This window comes from Plecotus auritus (assembly GCF_963455305.1).
Source record: "Plecotus auritus genome assembly, chromosome: 7".
NCBI lineage: Eukaryota > Metazoa > Chordata > Mammalia > Chiroptera > Vespertilionidae > Plecotus > Plecotus auritus.
Genome location: NC_137774.1, coordinates 4,307,341 through 4,332,354, shown reverse-complemented (window position 1 = coordinate 4,332,354; position 25,014 = coordinate 4,307,341). Strand labels below are relative to the sequence as shown.

The 25,014-nt window shown below is 55.1% G+C and overlaps 3 protein-coding genes across 3 annotated transcripts; all 3 read right to left on the bottom strand.

Annotated features, from left to right (window-relative positions):
- Window positions 1–54: 54 nt before the first annotated feature.
- LOC308253897 (CMRF35-like molecule 6) lies at window positions 55–4,000 on the bottom strand. The gene is made up of 4 exons (XM_080679660.1): window positions 3,609–4,000; window positions 2,497–2,829; window positions 587–734; window positions 55–457 (listed from the first exon to the last, which is right to left on the bottom strand). The coding sequence occupies exons 1-4, from the start codon at window positions 3,667–3,669 to the stop codon at window positions 310–312; spliced, it is 690 nt and encodes a 229-aa protein (XP_080535786.1). The 5' UTR covers window positions 3,670–4,000; the 3' UTR covers window positions 55–309.
- Window positions 4,001–5,381: 1,381 nt separating this feature from the next.
- Window positions 5,382–12,885, bottom strand: LOC308253898 (protein CD300H-like). The gene is made up of 4 exons (XM_080679661.1): window positions 12,601–12,885; window positions 10,668–11,024; window positions 8,476–8,530; window positions 5,382–6,912 (listed from the first exon to the last, which is right to left on the bottom strand). Exons 1-4 carry the CDS (start codon window positions 12,755–12,757, stop codon window positions 6,696–6,698), a joined length of 786 nt encoding a protein of 261 aa, XP_080535787.1. The 5' UTR covers window positions 12,758–12,885; the 3' UTR covers window positions 5,382–6,695.
- A 2,749-nt stretch (window positions 12,886–15,634) lies between these two features.
- On the bottom strand, window positions 15,635–22,672 carry LOC308253900 (CMRF35-like molecule 7). The gene is made up of 4 exons (XM_080679663.1): window positions 22,511–22,672; window positions 20,600–20,929; window positions 19,330–19,387; window positions 15,635–17,474 (listed from the first exon to the last, which is right to left on the bottom strand). Exons 1-4 carry the CDS (start codon window positions 22,548–22,550, stop codon window positions 17,327–17,329), a joined length of 576 nt encoding a protein of 191 aa, XP_080535789.1. The 5' UTR covers window positions 22,551–22,672; the 3' UTR covers window positions 15,635–17,326.
- Window positions 22,673–25,014: the final 2,342 nt, after the last annotated feature.

The window sequence follows — 25,014 nt, the reverse complement described above, 5'->3', positions numbered from 1 at the left end:
ACTCTGGAAATACATATGAATATATGGCAAAACCATGAAGAAAATAAGGAGATGATGAATGTAAACTCAGAGTTGATTCTTTCAGCAAGATGCTTATGGCTACAGAAGTATTCATGGTGTTTGCTACTTCAGCTACCAGGTGGCCACATGAGTGGCTTAATGAGTCTGCATTGATTAGGAATCTTGTGTGTGTATCTGATACATTGCAAGAAAAAACTCTCTAATAAGTTCACAGACTGTTCCGACAGAACCACGGACAATGACACTGGATTGGTCAGAAGGTCCTTCCCATCCACAGCGGGGCTAGTGTCACTGGTTCTCAGAGCAGGGCTGACTCTGCCTCCCCCCAGAGCTCCGCTGAGGCCGGTTCACCCACAGGACCGCACTGAGCATGCTCAGGAGCAGGGGCACCTTTAGGAAGACCAGGAGCAGGAAGTGGACACTGCTGAGCAGAGACCTGTGGGGGACACGGTGACGGTGATGCACAGTGAGCCACATCTGCACCATCCCCGCCCCCCCCACCCCCCCACCCCCACCTAGAGGAGAATCCACCAGGTGTCCAAGTCCTGGGATGCGGGCCCCTTACCGAGGGTGTTGGCTGGCATCATGCGTCTCCTGGCTGGTCACACTGGGCCCGGTGGTCGTTGGCAGGGAGGAGGGAGGGCCCAGGGTGCTTGGAGGACCCAAGGTGCTTGGAGGTCCCAGGGTGCTTGTGACGATCTTTAGGGTGGGGGCTGAGGGAGAAGCGCATGTCAGGCCCTGGGTCTTCCACTCTGTCTACTGTGTGGCTCTGACGCAAGGTCAAGGTCACTCAGGCCATCCTCTCCATGGCCACAGCCAGGCCAGACTTGGGCCCCCTCCCTGGCCCCTCTCCAGGAACTCCGTGCCAGTGGGCATGTAGGGATGCAGAGTCATCCTGCTCAGCAGAGGATCTGAGAGTGTGTGGGAAGAGCTCCTGGCTCCAGCCTCACCCCCACCACAGCCACACCCTTCTCCCCCTCGTCCTGTCAGCAGGGGGCAGGGTGACACTTACTCTGTAGCCCTGACTAGAGTGATGGGTGACCAGGGCCCTCAGGCGTGGCTGATGGCTCAAGTGAGACCCAGGAAACAGACGTGCCTCAGAGTCTGCACTAGATGGCGGGATCCGGCAGTCCCTTAGACACGCCTTGGTCTGAATGATCGTGTCTCCAAAATTCTTTTGTTGAAAGCCCCATGCCCAGCGGGGTGGTATTAGAAGGTCAGGCATTTGGAGGCGATTGGGTTGAGGGTGGGGCCCTCATTCATGGGATTAGTGCCCGGATAAGGGAGGCCCCTCCACCCCACAGGATACAACAAAAGTCTGCACCCGGAGGAGGGCTTGGCCCACGTGCCAGCCTCCTGATCTCACGCTTCCAGCTGTTTCTAAGCTACCCTTCCCCCACACTGTCAGCCAGGCCTTTGGCCCACTGGGCAGTCCTCTCTGGGGGAAGAAATGAGCAGAAAGAAAGACCTAGAGCAGGAGTGGGGGGCCTTTTTTCTGCCCAGGGCCATTTGGATATTTACAACATCGTTCGCGGGCCATACAAAATCATCAACTTAAACATTAGCCTGCTGTGAATGGCCAAGCATTTCATTCTCTCGCCCCTAATGCCTTGGCAGGGCCAGATCCAATGATTTCATGGGCCTTATTACGGCCCTCAGGCCAGACGTTCCCCACCCCTGATCTAGAGAGAGAGACACCAGGTGGACCCCATAGAACGTGGCCTGTCCTGAAGGCACGGGGACAAATCCCTCCCCCTCCCCAGCCAGAGGTTCTGGGGAGTTCCAGTTTCTCACTCTTCAATAGGAAGACACAAAGGCCCGTGAGGGGACCTCCCATGTGAGAGTGGGAAACCCAGAACTACAAGGAGGAAGTAAGGAGCCAGAGCCAAGGTCGGCAGGAGCACCAGGCAGATCTGTGGGCTTAGGAGACAAGCGCAGTGACCTGTTAGAATTGTTCTGGGAGCAGGCAAGAAGTGGGGGGCCTTAGCACCTGAGAGCCACGTGATCATCCTTCCTCTCCTTTCCTGAGGGAGGTATTTTCAGGGGTGTCTCTGGGTTCCCTCCTGGGGCCACAAGGCATCAGAGAAAAACAGGGAGGGACAGGGTCAGCCTGAAGGGGAGGGTGGCCCCCCAAAACATCACAGGGGCCCCACACAGGGACCTGGGGCTCCTCTGGGCCTGTCTCATGGCTGCTGCAGGCCCCCAGAACCATGGCTGTGAGGCTGGTGCCTCAGGAGCCATCCAGGCCTGAGACTGCGTCAGGGCCTGGCCCCCGAAGGGGTCTGGAACAGACTGTGTGTGTGTGTGTACCCAGATAACACAACACCCACACATGCTGTGTCCTGATCACTGACCCGCCCCCCCCCCCCCCACTTCACCCAGCTCTTTAATTCCATGTCTGTCCTGACCAACGGGGTGACCAGGTACAGTTCAGGCACCTGGAGCTGGGGCAAGGGGAGGGTGTGTGCGGCTCACCTGGGGACACAGACACCACAACCTCGAAGGTGAGGTCTATACGTTTTCCTCTCCATGATGTATCGATCCCACACTTGTATCTGCCTTCATCGCCCTCTGTGAGCCTCTCCAAGGTCACTGTGAAGGTGAGGTTTGCTGGATGGTCCCTGATGGACACGCGGCCGTCCTTCACTTCTCTCTCTGACTCTGTGGTCTCCACAATCTTCCGCAGACAGAAGCCTTGGCACCAGTATTTGCTATGTTCCTTGTACGCCTTCTCGTACCGACACTGCACGCTCAGCGATCCCCCCACGGCGCCCCTCACGTGCCTGGTGCAGTTCAGAGACAAACAGCCTGGAAGACACAGCCCAGTCCCGGTTCTTACCAGATGGGCCAGGGGCGCCCTGGGTGCAGGTCCCTCAAGAGCCCTCAGGGTCTGGAGGCCATGCCTTCCCTCAGACCAGGCGAGGGGACGAGGGGCCATAGCTCCCTCCTCCCCGTGGTCACACAGGGAGAGGGTGTCCATGGAGACAAAAGGCCACGATGGGAAAAACGGAGTGTGTGCACGTGTATGTGTGTGTGTGTGTGTGTGTGTGTGTGTGTGTGTGTGAATAAGTGTCTGTGTGATGTACCAAGACCACATCTCTAATATTTTTAAAAATCCACACTCCAGGATACTTTTTTCCCATTGCTTTTTAGAGAGAAAGAAAGGGAGGGAGGAGGGCAGAGGGAGAGAGAGAGAGAAACATTGATGTGAGAGAGGCACATTGATTGGTTGCCTCCTGCATGAGCCCAGGTACATGCCTTTGACCCAGAATCGAACCTGCGTCGGGCCTACGCTCTAACCACTGAACCCTCCAGCCAGGGCCCACATCCTTGGTTATGACAATAAGGTGGTGAGCACAGGCCCTGCCCTCCCAGCGCAGCTCTGTCTCGCCAGCTTTGTGCACTGAATCCTTGTGGTTGCTGCTAAGGCCGGTGCTGGCCACTCCTAGAAGCTTCTCTGCCTCCCCTCCTCTCCTCCATGTCCTCCCTCCCTCCTGCTGGCCAGCTCCTTACCCTTCACTCCCCCTCCCAGTCCTTCCTCATTCCCACTCGGGGCCCAGCTCCCCGCACAGCCCAGCCCCACTCACCTGGGACCTGGAGAAGGAACAGAGCTGAAAGCAGCCATGTGGCCCCCTTCCTCGGGGTCATTTCTCCACACAGACCCAGCCTGCAGCAGCGCCAGGTCTTATGTGCGGACACAGTCAGGCCTCCTCGCTGAGAGTTCGATTGCCCTGTGCCCACTTCCGCTTTTCTGGGCCTTTCTGCTTCCGTGTGTAGCCCAGTTTTGAGTCTGATGCTGGATGGTCAGGGTGCAGGAAGCTTAGGGTCAGGAGCCCCACAGGCTGCTGCAGACCCCCGGCTCTTGGTGCCCTGGGCTTCTGCTCTCAACCCCAATGACAGGACAGGCCCGTGGCCCTCAGTGAGGTTGCTGCCCCTTCCCAGAGCACACGGTGGCTCCTCTGACGGCCACACGTGTCTCCGCACAGCAGAGCTACGTTGGGACATTTCCTCCTTGATGGGTGTCCCCACTCTCTGCCATATGTCACTTTCTGTAGTCAAAAATGAGAGTCCTGGGCTGAAGGCCAGACCTTTTCATCCTCTCGGGCCTTGGTGGTGACCACAGAGGTGTTACGACCCCCAACATGTAGCTGCAGGCCCCACAGGGAGCTCTGACCCTGTGGGCCCACAACTCTTCTACGACTTCAGATGCCTTCAAAGGTCCCATCTTGGCTGTGGGGTCCCATCCAAGGCTGAGTCCTCTCTCCTGTGGGTTTCCCTGTTCACCAACCCTCTAAGGACTTCACTTTTTACTCTTTCTTCTTCTGAAAGTCAACTCCACGGTGAGACTCAGCACAGAGGTCTGACAGTGGACAAGGGGAGCTCAGAGCTCAGAGCTCAGAGGATGGAAAGTGGGGGACCCTGCACAGCTGAGACGGAGCCTTTCCTCTCCTTCCAATGGCACAGAGAGGGCGGTCTTCCCAACATCACTGGCCGCTGGTGTCCCTTTGGGCTTCACACGGATGACCAGGGGCCTCTTCAAGGGGCAGAGATGGTGATGGTCCTTCCCAAGAGGCGGGAGGCAGGTCTGTCCTACCTCAGACAGGTTTGGTAGTCTCAGGACATGATGGCTCCAGGGCCAATTTGCCCTGGAAATGGTGGGGCGGGGGGGCCCAGAACAAGAGGTGGGGCCTATTTTAAGGTGTCTCCTGGGCTACGCAGGTTTCTCAACCTTGCACAATCCAGGTCTATCCGTTTCCCCCAAACTCTCTCTTCCCAGATCTGTTCCTCTTCTACACCAGCTTACCATGACCAAAAGCAATAAAAATAACCCCAGAGTGGCTGCAACCCAACTCCTGTAAGATGGGCTTCTTCTCTCCTCACTCCGCAGCCATCCTCACTCCAAGGCTCTCCAATCTGTCCCTTCCCCTCCTTTTTCTGTGACCTTATGCGTCCTCTGTCCTCTCACCACTACAGTGATAGCCCTCTTTTCCTAGTCTCCCTGTTGCCCTTTCTCTCTCTTCTCTACTCATCAGCAGGAGTCACAGAAATCAGTAGCAGTCAGTGTCACTCCTTGCTGCACGCTCTTCCAATAAGACACACTCTCCTTGCTTGGGCTACTCAACCCGAGTGGACCTGACAAGGGTCTAACTCCCCTTTCCCCATAGTGACCCTATATTTTAGTCACAGTGTCCATCCCTCTCCAGGCCTGTTTCAGGTGTCCCACATAGGGCCCAGACACTCATATACCTTACAAAGTGACCACCCCGATAAGTCTATTCCCACCTGACCCCTTACACATAGTTCACTTTTATTTTTGAAGCTCTTGGCATCTTGAAGGGAAAAAAAAAGATGTCAAAATAGGGTTACCAAAATGGTGGCATATTTTAAATGTGTCCAGTTCACGAATCAACTTTTGATACACCAATGGCCACAAAGAATAATCCATCAGACAATGAGAATATGGCGATTGCTTTAAAATGTTAACGTTCTGGTGGCTTAGTAGGAATAAAACACATGTATAAATACATAGCATAAACATGTCTACCAACACAGCCTGTGGTTGTATAGATCATTCAATGTAGAGATCATGTTACAGACTAATTTTGAGGCTGTTCATAGGATGCCAGGCCAGGGCCCAACTGTAAACTCTCCCAGGACACTGCGAGATGGACCCCGCCACCCCTCCCCACTTCCCACCCATCTCTCTTCGGCCCTGCACCCCTGTCTCCTTGTTTCTCATCCCCACAGCTGCCCTTCCTTAGACGCTTCCTGGACTGGTCATAGTTAGTCCTTTAGACACAAGTTCCCTTGTTCCTGGGGAATAGGAAGTGGTGACAGCTGTCGCCACCTGAAGTTCCAAGCTAGCTGAACGTGTTCCCTGAGGGCCCTGGGTCTCTCTGCCTCTCCCAGGGAGTGAGAAATCAGAAGATCCACGTGGTGTTGCTTCTGAAGAAATCTGAAGCCTTGGACTGGAATCGGGTGTGTCTTTGTCTCTCACGCTTGGCTCCATCCCCTGCCCTAGGTCCAGTCTACTCCAGTCTGAGCTGCCCACTGGGCTCCAGACCCCTGGTTGTACCTTGAGCCCTGGCCCCTGGCCCCCTGAATGCCTGAGTCCACATCTGGTTGGCCCCAGTGGAGACAAGCGGGTCCCTACTCAGATAGCCCAGGCTGATGAGCAGGATGGGGCGGGGAGTAGACCCAGCCAGGGCGAATGGCCAGCAGGATACAATGGGTCTGGGTTTGGGAATCGGCCAAGAGGGATCCAGCAGCTGAGAAGCAATCCTGTTGGAGGAGAATTATTTCAAAGTCCATGGAGAGGTCCATAGTGAAGCTCTGCAAATTGCCTCTGGCGCCATCTCTTGGTGGCTTTAAGAACTGCCACAGCGTGCTCTTCCTTCTTACCCATGAGGTTGGGTAATAGAAATGAATGGCACAAACTAATCCAGAGAGTGGTTGACTCTGGCAGCAGGAGAAGGAGGGGCTTGAGGGCAGGGAGAAGTAGGTGGGGGCTTTAAATGTCTCAATCATGTTTGATTTCTTAGGCTGGATGGCGGGTACAGAGATGTTTATTTTTAGTCCTTCAACTGTTCATATACACACGTTTGTGTTGATGATATATTCATTGAGATGTTTTTTTTAAGTCTCTGGCGATAAGCTGAAAAGCGATGTAAGGTTCAGGGATGAGGTTCTGTCTTCTCTAGTTGAGTGGCTGTGACTCTGGACAGGACATTGATGGGCGGGGACAGTGGCAGGTTGTCTTCGCCAAACTGTGTTTCCTCACAAGTTGCCCGCTGAGGCCTGTTCACCCAGAGGATGGCACTGAGCATGCTCAGAAACAGGGGTACCTTCAGGAATATGAGGAGCAGGAAGTGGACACTGCTGAACAGGGACCTGTGGGAGGGACAGTGGCCAACAGTCAGGGACCTATGGGGTGGACAGGGCCAGGCTCCGCCTCTCCCCACCTTCCTTTGAGCTCAGGTCCTGTGGCCTCAAAACTCAGTATCAGTGTCAAACCTGGGTGGTGCCAGGGCCAGACAGCTCATGCTGAGGACCACCGACGCCTGTCCTTCGTTTAGTTCAAGAATGAACCTCGAGGTCAGGACACAGCAGGTGTGCGAGGACGTAGTGTGAGAAGTAGAGGGAAGACAGATGTGGGATCCCGGGCAGACCCTGGCTCCCAGAAAGCCCTCAGCCATCAACACTCACAGGATCCCAGCTCTTGCCGGGACCAACTTTAAGGATGAATGTCCCCTTATAACCACTCCACAAGCAAATGCAAGTCCTGGCTCACCCTTGAATCCAATCATGGGAGCAGATAGTCTGCTTAAACCACCTAATGACCTCTACCCCAAGGAGTGACCTTGCCCATCCCCTCACCTCCTGGGTCCCAGTGCACTGCCCATTCCAGCTCCTCACAAATGTAGCAACCCCTGTTGGTACCCTCTAGACTTTGCCCACTTGAGCTTCTGGTAGCTGTGGACAGTCTTGGACCCGCCAATGGCTTCTCACCTCAAGCCCCTACCCCTTCTTGCCTGTGGATCCTCTCTGGCCATAGGAGTGGGCATGGCTTGCTGGGCAGAGCAGGCCAGAAATCCCCAGGATTCAGGCCCCAGGAGTGACCCTGTGCCTGGACCAATCCTACTCCAGATGCTTTCTTGGTTGACTCTCCCACTTCCTTCAGGTCTCTGCTCAAATGTCACTGGTTGAGAGGCCTTCGCTCATCACTCCGTATAAAACTAGCAAACCAGCCATCTGCCCCCGCCAGGAGGACAGACGTGTGTGGATCCCCACCCCGGCTTCCTCACTGCTCTGTGGGCCGGCTCTGAGGAATGTCCTGCACAGCCTCTCTGAGGGAGCCCAGGGGAGTGAACCCAGTTGCTCCAGTGGGAACGCTCTCAGCAATGGGCATTTCATTTGTCTTTCCCTCCTTCCCGCTCCCTTACTAGACCTCCTGGGATCACCTCTCTGTAAACTCACTACACCTAAATTCTTGTTTCGGGATCTGATTGTGAGGAAACCCAATCTAAGTCTCTGTTACTTGTTCTCATTGAGCATCTCATCATGCCCGATCATCTTCCCCACATACATCCCATCACCCTGTCCTTTAATACCTACCTGCTTAATTTTTCTCCAGAGTAATGATCATTAATGACATTTGGTCTATGTGTGTGTGTCTATCTATCTATCTATCTATCTACCTATCTACCTACCTACCTATCTCATCCATTTGGTCGTTGTTTAAATCTGCCCATTTGAAAGAAACTTCCTTGTGAGAACAGCCTTACCTGTTCACTGTCATATCCCCAGCATTTGCATCAGTTTCTGGCACTTCATAAGAAGTAAATGAAATATTTGTTGAGTGAGTGGCCTGTTGAGGAAACCTGTGTCTGGGAAGCCCTACCCTCGGGAAGATGCTGTGCAGATGGTAGCAGACACGGGACACATGTGCCTTACCCTGGGTCTCGGCTGGGAGGTCCAGGCGTCCTTGCAGAGCTCTTGCTGCTGGAGGCTGTGGGGGAGGTGGAGGGTGAGGGACAGGGCCCAGGGCCCCGCCCAGGACTCTCCCCACCTAGGTACCTCTCACCTGCACGGTCCTAACTTCACAAAGCAGAGGGAACTCAGGGAAGGAGCTGAACAGATGTTCTCAGACCATCCTCTCACCATAGTCAGACCCAGGCCTGAGCAACGTGAGGAGTGTCCCTCTCCAACCCCATCCCAATGTGCTCTTAGCCAGGTGAACACTATAAACAGGACGAGAGGTGCATCACCTTCTGCCATTAAGCAGTTAGGCGTTTCTCGTCTCCCTGAAAACAGGAGTGCTTGAAGGTCAGGTCAAGAGTTAGACCTCAGGTTCCACACACCCCCAGCCAGTGCACCCACTTATCACCCCCCGCACCCCCTGGCAGAAGACTATAGAGGTTGATTCAGGGAAGACTGAAAGTGGGGATACCTCACACAGCTGATGGCTGGAAAATGCTACCAGCCCCAAATGGAACCTGTACTCTGGAAAGTGGGACCCCCAGCCCCCTCAGCCCACCCAGCTCCTCGGACATTGGCAGCCTCACCTGTACTCCCTCAGGCGGGAGACTGGAGAATCTCACTGGCTCAGTGGGCCAACCCGGAGGAAGAACCTCCAGATTCAGACACTTAGGGACTCGGAGGAAAAGAGCTGAATCTCTGGGAGGTCACCTAAAGGTGAGGCTCCTCCTCCAGCCCCCACAAAGCACCTCAAAGCTGCATTCTTTCATGCACATAGACAAAACCTTCAGAGGAAAGCCTCCAACATGAAAGAGAGAAACCAACACAATGAGGAAAAAGGTCAAAAGAAAGTGAGACAATGCAGGAAGCAGAAGAAAAGGAACACACCCTTAGATTGATAAGGGAAGATGCCGCTCTCAGGAAAGAAGAAAAAGAAGGAAAGAAAGGAAGGAAGGGAGAGAGGGAGGGAGGGAGGGAGGGAGGAAGGAAGTGAGGGTGAAAGAAAGAGAGAGAGAGAGAGAGAGAGAGAAGAGAGAGAGAGAGAGAGAGAGAGAGAGAGAGAGAGAGAGAGAGAGAAGAAAGAAAGAAAGAAAGAAAGAAAGAAAGAGAGAGAGAGACATTAAAGGACTTATTAAAAGATCAAGAAACAATTTGAACAGAAACATATGTTAGAGGTGCCCCATCTCTCTTCTGCCCTGTCAGGCCCAGGGGTTTACTGGGCTCTCTCCTGCCTGGTCAAGTGAGTCGGAGGGAGAAGATGCAGAAGCAGGGGGAGGGTGCCAGACAGACAGAGACCAGAGAGAGGGTTGAGGGCTCCCTCCTTCCCCACAGCCACCAACAAACCAAGTTGACCTGGAGCCCAGGGGCCAGGGCCTCCAGAAAATGGGCTTTCCCTGGGGCCAGCACACGTACCAGAGGCTGAAGAAAGGCCCAGAAGCTGGGTGCAGGAGAGGCCAGCGCGAGAGTTGGGGCTGGCCTTGGATTTCTGGCGCGGGGCTCCCCAGTCAGAGGGATGAGGTTGGCAGTCTGGGCCATCCCTGATCTTAGACCATCTCAAGGTTCCTGTCCGGACCCGGGGCGAGGCCCTGAGCCCTGGGGTTGTAGAGAGCTCTTAATCCTGAGAGCTCAAGCCAACGGACAGTGTGAAGGGGGTCCCTTTGGAGTGACCTCCATCCTATACACACACACTCCGCCCTGTGAAATCAGGAAGGCAGCATGAGGCCCTCGGTCCTGATGGATCCGACGACACAGGGCCCTCCCACCTCAACCCACAGACATTGTCAGGACCTGGGGTGGTGGCAGGAAACCTGGATGTGATGCACCCACACTCACACTCTCACACACCTGACACACACACTGGCACTCTGACCCACATTTTCACATGTTTTCCTCACACACACCCTCAGGAGGACGTGGTGTGAGAAGTGGAGGAAAGACAGATGTGGGATCCCAGGCAGACCCTCATGCTTTCTTGTTTGCCCTCCTCAGACCCCAGACGCTTTCACACACTCACACACAGTCACATGCACACAACGCACGTGGTCCTGAATCTCTGGTGCACAAACACCAGGCCCCATTCCCTCTCCTGAGTTGAAATTTCCTGGGATGCTCTGCAGAGATTCCCTCAGACCCCTTCATCGCTGGGACCAGAGGAAGGAGGGCCTTACCTGGGGAAACAAACACTTGAACCTGGAAAAAGGGTTCAGGCAAGAAGCCAGGAAGCCCCTCTTCCAGCAGTAGCGTGGAAATCCCACACCTGTATTTTCCTGCATCGTTTGCAGTGAGGTTCTTCAAGGTCACTGTGAAGGTGAGGTTGCCAGGATGGTCCAGGATGGACACTCGGCCTCTCTCCACCTCTCCCCTGGAGGCGCAGGTCATCACAGTCTCGGAGAAAAGTGGCAAGCACGGCTGTCTGCACCAGTATTTGTTAAAGGCCTCATATTCCTTCTTGTACCGACACTGCACGCTCAGGGATCCACCCACGGTGCCCGTCACATTATTGGGGCCGCTCAGAGACAAAGAGCCTGGAAAACACAATCCATCTTGTCTTCCCCTGGAAGAGCCTGGGCCTGAGGGGCCCCGGGTGTCAGGTCTTTTGGAAGTCACCCTGAGGCCTCCCTCCTGAAGGAGGGGGCAGGCACCAGCAAGGTATAGGCCTGAAGGAGGGGGCAGGCACCAGCAAGGTATAGGCAGACGCAGGAGGAGATCTAAGGAGACACCTGCTGTGGAATTCTGAGACTCAAGAGGCCATGACCAGCTTGTGTGAGTTCAACCAACTCACAACGTGAGGGGGAGAGGAAGACTTTGGCGGTCCTAGACAGGTTCTGGGTCCCATCCATTACTTAGAATTGAATAAAGCTACTAAGCATGATCTGAATAAAGGGAGGGATGGATGGATGGATGGATGGATGGATGGATGGATGGATGGACAGATGAACTAGAAAACAGAAAATAAGGCCCTAACTGGTTTGGCTCAGTGGATAGAGCATTGCCCTGTGGACTGAAAGGTCCCAGGTTCGATTCTAGTCAAGGGCATGTACCTTGGTTGCGGGCACATCCCCAGTAGGGGGTGTGCAGGAGGCAGCTGATCGATGTTTCTCTCTCATCGATGTTTCTAACTCTCCCTCTCCCTTCCTCTCTGTAAAAAGATCAATAAAATATATTTTTTAAAAAAGAAAACAGAAAATAAGAACGGGAACCAGGAAAATTTAGATAAAGCCCAGTGTTGGGAACTAAGAGGAAGCCGTCAGCTTCTGGCTATGTCCCTGTTCCCAGTGCTCACTGTGGACCCCGGGTTTATAATCCCTGCTTGTACAGGACCTCCTGCTCATAGGTCCGAGTCACACAGGAGGTGAGCGTTGGCCAGGGTATAAGGAGGCCATTTACGAAGGGGCTCTTCTTGACCACAATCCAAGGACATTAAGACTTCGATTTCCCTCCTGGGACAGACGCCTGCAGCAACACTTGCCATCACTGAATACCTTTAGGGACTCTTTGCTCCACATCGGTGACCCACCAGTGGTTCCTTCCCTCCCCTACTCCTCGGCAGCCCCCGCCAGCCTTGCCATGCCCTGGGCCTTATCTTCAGGTCCTTTGCCACCTCTAAGACTTTGGCATTGCCCTTTCTTCTCCAGTCTCTCTGAAAGCTCCAGTTCCAAGTGATGAGGCCCCAGGCCCCTACAGTCTCTGCTTCCTGCCTGGAGAGTCACACGAGCTCTACACCTGAGGGGTCCTCTCCTTGCAAGGAACCGCTGTTGTCCGCTCTGCCCTTGACCGGTAACACACCATCAGCCCAATAGTCCTAGCCCTCCGCCCCCCTCCCTCTCCTCTCTGGCGTCTTCCTGACCTTAACAATGATGGTACGAATGATTAAAATGGCTAGACTTCCTTTGGGGCTCCGTCTGTGCTCACAATGTGGAGAGCATTTCCCACTTAACCCTCATCCTATCCCAGGGAGGAACTAGGGTGCGCTGGGGTCTTTATACTCACACCTCATCCCTTGTGGCTTGTGCTTTTGTTGCATTCCCTGCCCATCACCACCCTTTGCTCACCCTGACCTGCCAGAGCAGATTTCCCGAGTCCGGGCCCAGCCCCGCTCACCTGGGACACAGAGAAGCAGCAGAGCCCATGGCAGCCACATGGCCCCGTCCCTCGGGCTGGCCTCGGGCCGGCCTCTCCGGCTGCACCTGGCGGGGGGCTGAAGGCTCCTCGCCCAGGGTCTGCTCCCCCGTCCCCTCCTCTGCTTCTCTCCGCCCATCTCTGCTTGTTTCTGTTCTCAGAGCAGGTCAGAAAATGCAGCAGCGGAGGGAGAGGGGCATCCCACAGACGGAAAAACTCGGGGCTGATCTGAACTTGCAGTTCCTGTTTCTCTCCCCGAACATGAGAGCACCCCTCCCATCACTCAGCCTCAGCCTGCAGGCCCTCCCCAGCAGCCTGGGTCCATTTCCACCCCCATTTCCCCAGCAAGCCCTGCCCTTCGCGGAGGGCTCATTTCCTGTGGCCGAGACGAGCAGTCTTGTGCGGTGCAGGCATGACTGGGCCTTGTCTGGACAAGGCCAGCTGCGTACAGGGCCCCATGCAAGTGGGCATGCACTTGTTCCAGAATATTACGAATTTCGAATGGCAGCTACGAGAGTTACACCAAGCGTGAGGTCCTTCTACGTGCAGGGCCCAGTGTGCATGGCGCTGTGCCCCCAGAAAGCCGGCCCTGCCTCTGGGTGGGACAGATGGTGAGGCTGGGTCCACGTGGGGGCTTTGCTCTTCTGAGCCCCCAGCTCTTGTCTACCCTCCTCAGACCCCAGAAGCCTTGAGTGGTTTCGTCTTGGTCACGTGCTCCTGACCGGTCTCCATTGCTCTGGCTTCAAGGAGAACTTGAGAAACCACCCTCAGGCCTCACCTTGAACCTGTGTGGTTGAATGGGAAGCGAAGTGTCTCCTGGGTAGAGATGTTTCCGTCAATGGGAAGGTGGCTCCGGTGTACCTGGCCAGGAATACACCCAATTGCATGAAGCAGCCACAGGGACGAGTGAAGGCAGACACAGGTGGGAAATGCTCGATCCAAGAGCTTCGGTTCATGTACAGAGAAAGCTCTGCAATTCGGGGATTCCGTTGTCAAACAGCTTCTCTTAATGGGGCGTCTCAGTAAAAATAAAAATTCTTGCTCGTTCATTTTTTTTTGCTGAGGAAGCTTCATATTTTCCGTGGTTTTGTGTGTGCTCGTGTGTGTGCATGTGCACCCGCCCCTCCCATGTGGGGTGGCTTCCCGCACAGCGTGTTGAGCAATCTCACTTTGCTGGCCGCGCCAGGGAGAAGGACGTGTGCTAGAAGCAGAGGCTTCTTCAGGCCACTGGCTTCTGTTTACTTAGGCTGGACTGCCCCCCTAATGTAAACCTTAGGGCTTCAGAGCATGAAAAGGTACAAAAATTCCCATCCGTATTCTGCGTTGTTGTTTTTTCATGGACGGTGAGAGAGAATGGGAGAGAGAGAAACATCCATCGGCTGCCTCCGTCGGTGCCCCAACCAGGAGCAAACCTGCATCCGGGGCGTGTACCCTGACCGGGAATCGAACCAGCAACCTTTGGGTGCACGGGGTGACGCCCGACCGACGGCAAGGGCCCCGGCCATATTCTGTCATGTTCGCACCACTTTTTGTGACATCTTATGTAAACTTACTCTCTTTTCAGCGTGACCTTAACAGAAAAGGATGCCCCCAAAAGTGATTTGTGAGGTGCCGCCGAAAGTTTTCAGCTGTGACCCTCCGTGAGTCACGTGATTGCTCTCACTTCAGGATTCGGACTCGCTCCCTCCTTCCCGGCTCACCCCGTCTGGGTGCAGTTGACGGTAGGTTATCCTGTGTGTCTGTGTGTCCTTTGAAGAAACTCTATGCGTGTGTGTGTGTGTGTGTGTGTGTGTGTGTGTGTGGTCTTTCTCCTCCTCAGGGTGCTGTCTGCGGCTTGCCTATTTTAACTTACTGTATTTTCAAAATCACCCCATATCAATACCTATCGACTTTTAAAAATATATATTTTTTTTATTGATTTCAGAGAGGAAGGGAAAGGGAGAGAGAGAGATAGAAACATCAATGATGAGAGAGAATCATTGATCGGCTGCCTCCTGCATGTCCCCTACTGGGGATCAAGCCCGCAATCCAGGCACGTGCCCTTGACTGGAATTGAACCCAGGACCCTTCAGTCCGCAGGCCCACGCTCTATCCACTGAGCCACACCGGCGAGGGCTGCCCGTAGACCTTTGCTTTCAATGGCTGCACAGTATTGCATGATGTCTGCATATTGCGATTTGTTTCATTCTTTCCCTCTTGATGGGCACTTGGGTTGTTTTCAGCTCTTTGTAACTACATGCAATTCCTTAATGAATGTCTTTGCATATGTGGCTTGATACGCATTTGTGGATATGCCTGTGGGATAAGTTCCTGTATGTAAAACGGCTGGGTTACAGGTCTGTGCATTGTCTGTGCACCGAACCAGCAACCTTTCGGTGCACGGGGCGATGTCCAACCCACAGAGCCACACCTGCCAGGGCCCAACAGTGAAGTTTAAACACACACGATATGAAACTGTTTGGAGAGGCGGACACAGGTACAGGAGACAGAGGAAGGACATTCCACAAATGCTCCCTAAGAAGGAGAAAAATAAGCCACAAGTAAAAGTGATTGAATTTAAAATGATCCTGAAATAAAGAAACCCTTCCATCTGCAACTGAAAATCCATACAGTGTCCCAGTGGAGGGGGAGTGGGGGTTCCTAACGACCCACACCTAGAACCTTCTGAAGTTACAGAGCTTCCAGGACAAAGATAGAAGCGCATGGGCTCCGATCAGAGAAGACCCCGGATCAGAGGGAGTAAGTTGCAAATATGAAGGGAAGAGGCTGGTCTCAATGTCACCACAGCACGGCATCCCAGGGGACGAGAAGGAAAATCTACAGGTTCCCAGAAAAGACAGGATCCTCTGGGAATTCTCTACCCAGCATCGTTGCTTTTGGCAACAAACACCCTCACACGCACAAGAACTTCTGAGATACAGCCCCCGCGAGCCCTTGGAAAACAGAAAAACAACATCATGATGAAATTGTGCCAGCCGAGAAATAAAGCAAATAATGAAATAAAAAAGAAGAAGCTACGGTGAACAGGGAATATATTTAAAAATAGGAAAAAAGATAAAGCTACCATGGGAAATATTTATAGAAGGGCATATCAACACCATCCATGCAAAACGTACAACACCGGCAAAATCAGTTCTGGGAAGGGGAAGGTGGGCAAAGGGGAAGATGCCGAAGTCCTCACCTGTACAGCACAGTCCATCGGTAGCTTAAATGCGCTGTTAAAAACAAGATGCTCATGCCCTAGCCAGTTTGGCTCAGTGGATAGAGCATCGGCCTGTGGCCCAAAGGGTCCCAGGTTCGATTCCTGTCAAAGGGCACGTACCTTGATTGCAGGCTCCTCCCCAGCCCGGGCCCTGGTCGGGACTCATGCAGGAGGCAACCAGTCGATGTGCTTCTCTCACATCGATGTTTCTGTCTGTCTTTCCCTCTCTCTAAAAATCAATGGAAAAATATCCTTGGGTGAGGATTAAAAAAAAAAAAAAAAAAAGATGCTCAGGGCGGGTCTCAGGGCCCAAGCACAGTGGTGCAGAGGGCGACCCGGTGAGAGCAAGCTGGCCCCAGTGGGGTGAGCAGGGTCCCTTGCGGACGAGACCTCCCCTGGCCATGTCCTGCACCGTCCCTCCTGGCCTGGGCTCCTGCTGTTCCTTCCGCCCTTTGCGCTAGTGGCCTCCCTTTTCAATCTTGAAGCTGCCAGAAGTTCAAGTCCAGGAGCCAGAGAGGAAGAATCTTTTTGTCTTTCTGAAGCAGCAGCATCCTGGTGTCCTTGTCCCTCCTCCACAATGGACGGCCCGGAAGGCTCACATCCTGATGGGAGCGATCCGGTCCGGCTCTTGAAAGGATGAGGAGCCGCTCCAGGCTACCTCCCTCCCCAGCCTGCCCTCGGTCCCAGCCTCTAGGCCGCTCCAGGCTACCTCCCTCCCCAGCCTGCCCTAGCTCCCAGCCACGAGGCCGGTCCAGACTCCACAGTCTGACCGATGAGTCCCGTCACAGTCCCCAGAATAGGTGGGCATCTCCCTGTGATGCCAGAATGAGCCTGGCAGCCACACTGGTTGCTCTCAAAAGAAGTGAGAACGTTTATGTATCCTAACAGGAAGGGTGACGGGGACAATGAGAGGCTGTGATGCCAAGTTCATCGTCAGACGTGCAGGAGGCAAGGGGTGGAGCTGGCACCAGAGCTTCCTTCCCCACACGTGATAAAAACGCAGCAGGGCAAGGACTCCAGAAGCTTCTGTTCCCCGTGCATCAGGTCTTCACTCACGGTTGGTATGCCGTCAGTGCACAGTTCGGTTTTTCTATTCACGGGTCAAGAATTGTGAAACCCGGGATTGGCGGGCACCCTAAACCTCAGGGGACGTGGGACGCAGAAATCAGTCCAGGACCCTGGCAGGTGGCTCACGGGCTTGAGGTCGGAAATGCCCCACAAGGACCTGGGCCCCAGGCGAAAGGCGCTTCCTGCACTTCTGTTTGTATTTCCTGCTCTGTGGGGGCCTCAGGACAAGGGGAGACCAGGGGTTGTGCACAGAGGGGGGCCACAGAGGCCCAGGCATCACAGCCGTGGGTTCCCAGAGATTAGGGTCCTGTCCCTGAGGCAGGGTCCAGGCTGCCTCTAGAGCCACGGTCCCTGCTGACCGCCGTCATTTCACAATAAAATAAACCTCCTTCCATTTGAGCGTCTTACTTTCAGACATGCCATCGATGAACATGGGAGCTACTGGTTCTCAGAGCGGGGCTGACTCTGCCTCTCGCCCGAGCTCCGCCGAGTCCGGTTCCCCCACAGGATGGCAGCGAGCAGGCTCAGGAGCAAGGGCACCTTCAGGAAGGCCAGGAGCAGGAAGTGGGTCCTGCTGTGCTGGAACCTGCGGGAGGGACACAGGGACAGAAGGGAGCTACCGCCCAGGACCCCTCTTCCCCGCGCACCCTGTGCCCAGAGTGTGGGTTCCAATAACCTCTGTGAGGACAAGCCTGGGACTCCAGGCTGACCGTGGCCTCCACTGGCCCCCACACACTGTCTTCGGGTTCCTTACTCTTCTCACCTTGGCTTGTTCTTCTGGGAGGAAATGCCTGGGGTTCTTATAGGAAGAGACTGGGGGACACAGACACACACAGAGGGGAAGACACGGGGGGAAGACGGCCGTCTGCAAGCCAAGGACCGAGGCCTCGGGAGGAACCAACCCTGCCGACACCTTGACGGAGACTTCCGGCCTCCAGAACCTGAGAAAGTTGTGGAAGCTGACGCTGCTTTGTGATGGCAGCCCGGGCTGACGAACACAAGGGTTATCTCTTCCTCATCACAATTCACAGAAAGTCGTAAACTAAATCCATCAATTAACTATTTAGCTCTCTTTGCTGCATTAACTATCTCTCGACTGTAAGTGCCTGGAGGGCAGGCAGACAGCTTGATTGTTCTGCTCATCCTCCTATCCCCCTGTGTTCCCTAAATCGGTGCTAGACATGAGGGGGGCTCCATAGCTTTTTGTTGAATAAATGAGTGAGTTATCCATAATGTGAGCAAAAGCCCTAATTGGCACTTACATCTGGCTTTGATTCTTGAATTTAAAAACTGCTTGCTAGCCTAACCGGTTTGGCTCAGTGGATAGAGCGTCAGCCTGCGGACTGAAGGGTCCCAGGTTCAATTCCAGTCAAGGACATGTACCTTGATTGCAGGCATATCCCCAGTAGGGGGTGTGCAAGAGGCAGCTGATCGATGTTTCTCTCTCATCGGTGTTTCTAACTCTCTATCCCTCTCCCTTCCTCTCTGTAAAAAAATCAATAAAATATATTTTAAAAAATAAAATAAAATAAAAACTGCTTGCTAGTCTTATTAAAAGCAGTTCGGCCCTGGTCGGTGTGGCTCAGTTGGTTGAATGTCGTTCCAAACACCAAAGGTTGCTGGTTTGATTCCCAGCCAGAGCACATGTCCAACTTGCGGGCTCGATCCCCAGAAGGGGGCGTGCAGGAGGCAGCCCATCAGTGATTCTCTCTCATCATTGATGTTTCTATCTCTCTTTCCCTCTCCCTTCTTATCTCTCTAAAATCAGTAAGAACACATTTTTAAAGTAAATCAGTAGTTCAGAAGAAAGCAACTCTCAAAACAGAGAGCAAATGGGAGAGGGCAAAGGCGTCCCTGGGTTGGAAAGATGGGATGTCCCATAGAGACTGTGGGAGGGCCTAGCAGTAGAAGATACAGCAGATCTAAAGGCAAAGCGAAGAGGGCCGAGGAGGGGGAAGGGAAGAAACGAAAGAGGCCTCCCAGCTTCCAGAAAGCTCCTGTGACTGCGGAGCTGGGAAACATGAGCCCGGCTAGGTTTCTTCCTCTGTAAAATGGGGACGTGCATCTCCATCTGCCTGTTCCTCCCCCTGAGGTGGTCGTCGGCGGGGTCAACACTTGAGCAGAATAACACACAGGGAAGTCCTCTGTGAGCTGCCAGGGGCTCTAGAGACACTAGGGCCTATCAGGGTCACTGTTGTTGCCATAACAGTAACTAGGGAAACAGGACTTCCCCAGGCCCTTCCTGTTCTCTCAGAAATTGGACCAAGGGGCCTTGTGGCCCCATGACACCCATGCCCACACATCCTGGCCATGCCCTCTGCCCTGAATGCCTTCTCATCCATCTCCCACACTCTGAGCTCTGTGGGGGACGCCCCATGTCTGTGTGAGAGAAGTCTGGGACAAGTGAGCCGGAAGGAACAGCAGCATCCAAGCTGACTTACCTGCCATTGGAATGGTGGCTGGTCACAATTGGGGAGCCGGTGGTGTCTTCTGGGGCGTCTGTGAATACGTTGGCAGTGGAGGTGAGGGTGGGGGTGAGGGTCGGCACTGTAGTTGTTGCTTGTCATACAGAACAGATTACATTCCACTCTGCCTGCTAACCCACCCGCAGCCCTGCACGTAGCTCGGAGCCGGGGAGGAATGTGGGCTGCCCTGGCCTGTGGGGCCTGGAAGGGAGCCTTGGGATGGGGCCTCCACTCATATCTCCTTGGCTACTGGGAGACTCAGAGTCTCCGAGGCAGTCGAGTCTGGGCACAGGTCCATGAGGACATTGAGCAGGCCCTGGAAGGGTGAAGGGGCCCAGGACTGCCTCAGGTTCAGGGCAGCTGGGGGTCAGCTTTGGACAAGTTATTAAGTTTCTGTGATGGGGTAGCTCATTCTCAGGATCCTTCTCGAGATCCCATGAGACAAGGAACGTGCTGCACTTGGCAGCTATCCAGGCCTCCGGGTTCCAGGTGTGGTGGGGGCGCTATGAGTGTGTTCCATCCCGGCCATAAGTGCGCTGTGAGCTGGTGCTGGCTGTCCGAGGGTCGGCAGAAGCAGAGCCCAACAGATACACTTGTTCACACCCAGATGCTCCCAGGAGCGTCTATTCTAGAAGGTCTTAGGAAGAGAATGTCTCTGAGCCCAGATGCATCAGTGGCTCATGAGTGGATTTCAGGCACCCAGAATGCAACTGTTTGGCTGTGGAAGCCTTTCCAGGCCTCGGGAGTGAACCACAGCACCCCACCTGGGCTGGGCCCCCTTCCCCCTGAGATCAGATATGGACAAGGGGTGGGAACAGCGGCTATGATCCCGGACCCCAAACTCCAGGAAGAGCAGGGACACCAGGGCACCAGAGGTGCCAGGGAAGCCTTGGCAGGAATGGAGTCTCTGGGATTCATGGTAGACGGTTCCTTCCGCCCATGAGCTAAAACTGGGGCCATCACCGTGGTCTCTATGGGCAATAGACTCAGGCAATGAGCTGTGCAGAGGAAAAATGTGCCCAGAAAGGCTTGATCCCTCCTGGGAAGGTCCTGGGAGCCCCAAGAGCATCTAAGAGAAACCCTGCACCTCCCAACCCAAGTGAGCAGCCGGGGTTCCATGAAACCTCAGGACCAACTCCCCTCTGTGGCAGTTCATCTGAGTGAGTTCAGTCACTGGAGAGGGACCTCAGGGGCCAGGACAGAGCCGGCCCTGAAGAGACACAGCCACACATGCACGTACCCTTACCTGGGTCAATGGTCACTTTAACAGAAACCGCAGGGTCAGTTCCACTTCTCTCAATCCCACACCAGTAAGTGTCTGTATCTTCTCGCCTGAGCTCCTTCATGGTCACGGTGAACGTGTGGTTTGTCTGATCGTCCCTGATGGACACACGCTCCTTCATCCCAAACGCTGATCTATTGGTTTTAACAAGGATCTTGCAGCTACCCACTTTAGCCCCTCGACACCACCACTTCAGGTAGGTCTCCCAATATGGGTCATAGCGACACTGCACGGTCAAGACGCCCCGCTCCAGACCTCTCACTGCTTCTGGACCCGTGATGTCAACTGATGAGCCTGGAAAACACAAATCCATGTACCTTACCCCCACGTCCCCACCCCGAGACCAGGGCCACAGCCGCCTGCACTGTGAACATCTCCAACAAGTCCGAGGCCTGATGAGTGGGACAGAGACAAGGAAGTAATTCACCTTCCACAACACAGACCATTGTCCTTCAAAGTTCCACTGGCTCAGAGCCACCTCAGAAATCACCTAACAGCGCCACTGCAGAGCTCAAGGAAACAAAAGCATTGACTCTCAGCAATAATTAACTCCTATAATTCACTCCCTCCCACTCCCTGTGGCCCGTAAATCTTTGTCCTTTTGCAGCATCTCAGTGTTAAACTGGCCTCATGGGGAGGAAGTGCCGGCAGACCCATTTCCACAGGAGTGTGATTGCTCCTGACCTGCGCTGACGGCCTCCGGAGGTCCAGCTGCTGCACCCGCTCCCCTGGCTGTGCAGAGGCTGCTCCTGGTGGGTCTGGTGGTTCCATAGCAAAGCACCCCGGCTGCAGGGCCTTTGACCTTGACCAAAGCAGTGATGCCAACTACGGAATCCATATCACACTGATCCCATGTTCTCCATTGACTCGCCATACATTTCAGTTCCAGACTTTCTAGAACAAGTGATCTTATAAGATAAAAGCATTGAAGCCACAGCCTCGTGTGTCTTTCTTAAACCTACTAGAAAGGATTCAAGCAAGAGCCAAAAAGTGAGAAAAGGAACAAGCTCATGAGCCCTCATGGGTGCAGACCTAGAGATGGGAGGTTCTCCCGGGTGAGCCAGGAGGATCCAGGGCAACCCCGCCCCGAGGCTGTGGATCCACTTCCTCGGTTGCTCACCTGGGAGGAGGAGAAGCAGCAGAGCTGGGCAGCCCCACGGCCCCGCCTCCCTAGACCCTGTCCTCTCTGAGCATCCAGCACCAGCTCTACCCAAGGACTTAACGTTCGGCCCAGAATTAGACTCCTGGTCTCCCTCCCCGTGATACGACTCCATGCGTCTCCGTCACTGCACTGGCCACACGGGACGACCGTCTGGCCTTTGGTTCCACCGGAGCAGAAACTCGGGCAGCGGATGAGTGTCTGGACCCACCATCCAGAGAGCCTGCCCCACCCTGGCCTCGCTGCCCATCCCGCCCTGGACCTGAGCGCTTTTCTGGAGCCTTCCCAGCTCCAGCTGCAAGCCCCACCAGCTGCCAGGCTTTGGAACAACCCAGACCCCGAGCCCCACCATGACGGGGTGGGTCTGGGCTGAAGCCAGAGTCTGTGTCCCTAAAAGCCCCCGAGAAGGATTCGCCATGATCCGTCCATCTGCGTCCACAGCGCAGCCGGGCTGAGAAACACTGGCCGGGTGGGGGCGGGGGGGTGTGGGGGGCCTGGGAGGGGGTACTTGTGTTCGCTGGGGTTTCCTGTTTCTTTCCTGCACCTACAGAGACCCTGTGAGGTAGCAGCGCCTTGGTTTCCATTCAACCAAAAGGTGCCTGGATGCTGAAAGGGCCCTGCCATTAGCCCTGATGTGTCCCATCCCCCGGGACAGACCCTCTGGTTTCCTGCCCAGCCTCGGTCACCCCAGTTCCTGAAACCCCGGCCCCACTCACCTGGGACGATGAGGAGGAGCAAGGGTGGGAGCAGCCACATGGTCCTGCCTGCCGGGCTCTCTCCCTGGTCACCAGCAAAGGCCAGTGCCCTCCGGGGACGTGCGCGGAGCCCAGGAGCGCACTGCCCTGGATTGGTCTAAGTCATTGTGTTTTGTTTCTCTCATCTGCTTCCCTTAAATTTCTGTCTCCCTTACTTCCTCATTTCATTGGGTAGGAGGAGATAAGCAGTGTTGTCATTTATGTACACTATTACATAAATAGTAATATAATATTTATAGGAAGGGTGACGGGGTAAAATGAGAGGCTGTGATGCCAAGTGCAACGTCAGATGTGCAGGAGGCAAGGGATGGAGCTGGCACCAGAGCTTCATCTGTACCTATGTCACCAGGGACCCTCCAGTCTGCAGGCCGATGCTCTATTCACTGAGCCAAACCAGCTAGGGCAGGTTTCAGGTTTGATCCTTGGTGGGAGCCTCTCTCTCTCTCTCTCTCTCTCTCTCTCTCTCTCTCTCTCTCTCTCACACACTCTCTTTCTTTTTCTCTCTCTTCCCCTCTCTCTAAATATAATAATTTAATATTGCTATTTGCCCTTTCTCTATAATAGAAGTGTCAGAGATGAAAGAAAATTAGTAAAATGTATATGAAAACCTTCCTCCTGTCAGAGTCTGGGGCTCACCACGGGACCCAGAGTCAAGTCCCTGCCCACCCACATGTGCCTCAAAAATGTGTGAGACCCAGAACCGGCCGCCCCCCCCTCATTGGGATAGATCCAGACCTGGCCAGTCCCACCCTTGTCAGGCCCCACCAGGCAGGGGACATAGCCTCAGGTCCCCTGATCTGGCGCCAGGACGGGGGGCGTGGCCTGAGGTTCCCCAGCCCAGACCGGGGTGGGGGCGTGCCTTGAGGTCCTCTGTCAAGTCTCGCCAGGTGGGGGACATGGCCTGAGGTCCCCCGTCAAGTCCTGCCAGGAGGGGAGGCGCAGCCTCAGGTCCCCAGGCCCAGCACCGGGAGGGCAGTGCAGCCTCAGGTCCCCCGTCAAGCCCCACCAGCAGGGGGACGCAGCCTCAGGTCCCCCATCAAGCCCTGCTGGGCAGGGGCACGGCTTGAGTTCCCCCGACCCAGCACTGGGGGTGCACCTTGAGGTCCCCTGTCAAGCCCCGCCAGGCAGGGGGGCACAGCCTCAGGTCCCCTATCTCGGTGCTGGGGCGGGGGGTGCGGCCTGAGGTCCCGCGGCCTGGTGCCGGGGTGGGGGGCGCGGCCTGAAGTCCCCTAGCCCAGCACCAGGACGGGGAAGTGTACCTTGAGGTCCCCTGTCAAGCCCCATGGGGTGGGGGAGGGCGTGGCCTCAGGTCCCTGCTGATTGCTCATCAAGGCTCCTTATGGGAACTTGGCCTCAGCTGTGGGTGCAGCCATCTTTGTGACGGAGTGATGGTTAATTAGCATATTCCCTCTTTATTAGGTAGGATGGCTGCTGTGTCTCCAATGATTTGGGGGAAGCAAAGCATCCAGGCCTGGCCAGGGTTCCACTCTTGAGTGTGTGTGTGAGGAGCTGAGAAGGCAGCTGCCGGCAAAGCGGGCAGGGCGGGCAGCGGGGCCTGGGAAGAGGTCAGTGCTCGGGGTGAGGGAGTGACCCACTCTGCTGGGTGTGCCCTTTGGGGAGGACGCAGCGCTCCGGGCCTTGGGGACATTATGAGGAAGAAGGGGTCTTTGGCTTCAGCCTCAGTTGTCCTGCATGCTTCCCCCACACCCTTGCATGTTTCACTGGCTGTGGGCTCTCGGCATTGCCAGTGACAGCCGAGAACCGACCCAGGAGATGGGGTGGCAGGAGGGCGTGTTTGTGACGGTCCTATGCTCAGAGGTGATGTTAGACAGCCGGGAAGGGACACTCCCGGAGACAAGATTCTAGGACAGACTCCAGGAGATTGCTGGGGTGGGGGGGAGGGGGTGGAGCAGGAGAGGGAGAGGACAGGTGAGAGAGAAGGAGGGAGGGGGCTTCTGGAGGAGGAGGGGAGGGGCTCATCAGCATAAGCAGTGTCCAAGCAGTGAGTTTGCCAAGAGAACCACAGCCTGTGGAATCGCAAAGATGTAGGGAAAAAGCATGGAAGACAAAAAGCCACTTCTCCTTCCTCATCATGTCCCCAAGGCGGTCTCTGCTTGGGAGTGACTCAGGACCTGGGAGGAAGCTGTCCTGGGCGGTGGGGTGGTGGGGGCGGAGGGGGGGCGGGGAGAGGGGGCGGCAATCAGGGGGTCAGGCTCAGGGAGGGACAATGGCCCAGGGCAGGAAGGGGGTCTGAGGTGGCCTGTGGTGGGGCTGCCTGGATTGGGGCTAGGATGGGGCTATCCCTTCGGCCAGGCTGGGAATCAGCCCGGAGCGCTGCATCCTCCCCAAAGGGCACACCCAGCAGAGTGGGTCACTCCCTCGCCCCGAGCGCTGACCTCTTCCCAGGGGGCCCCCTACTCGCCCTGCCCGGCTTTGCCAGCAGCCACCTTCACAGCTCCTCACAC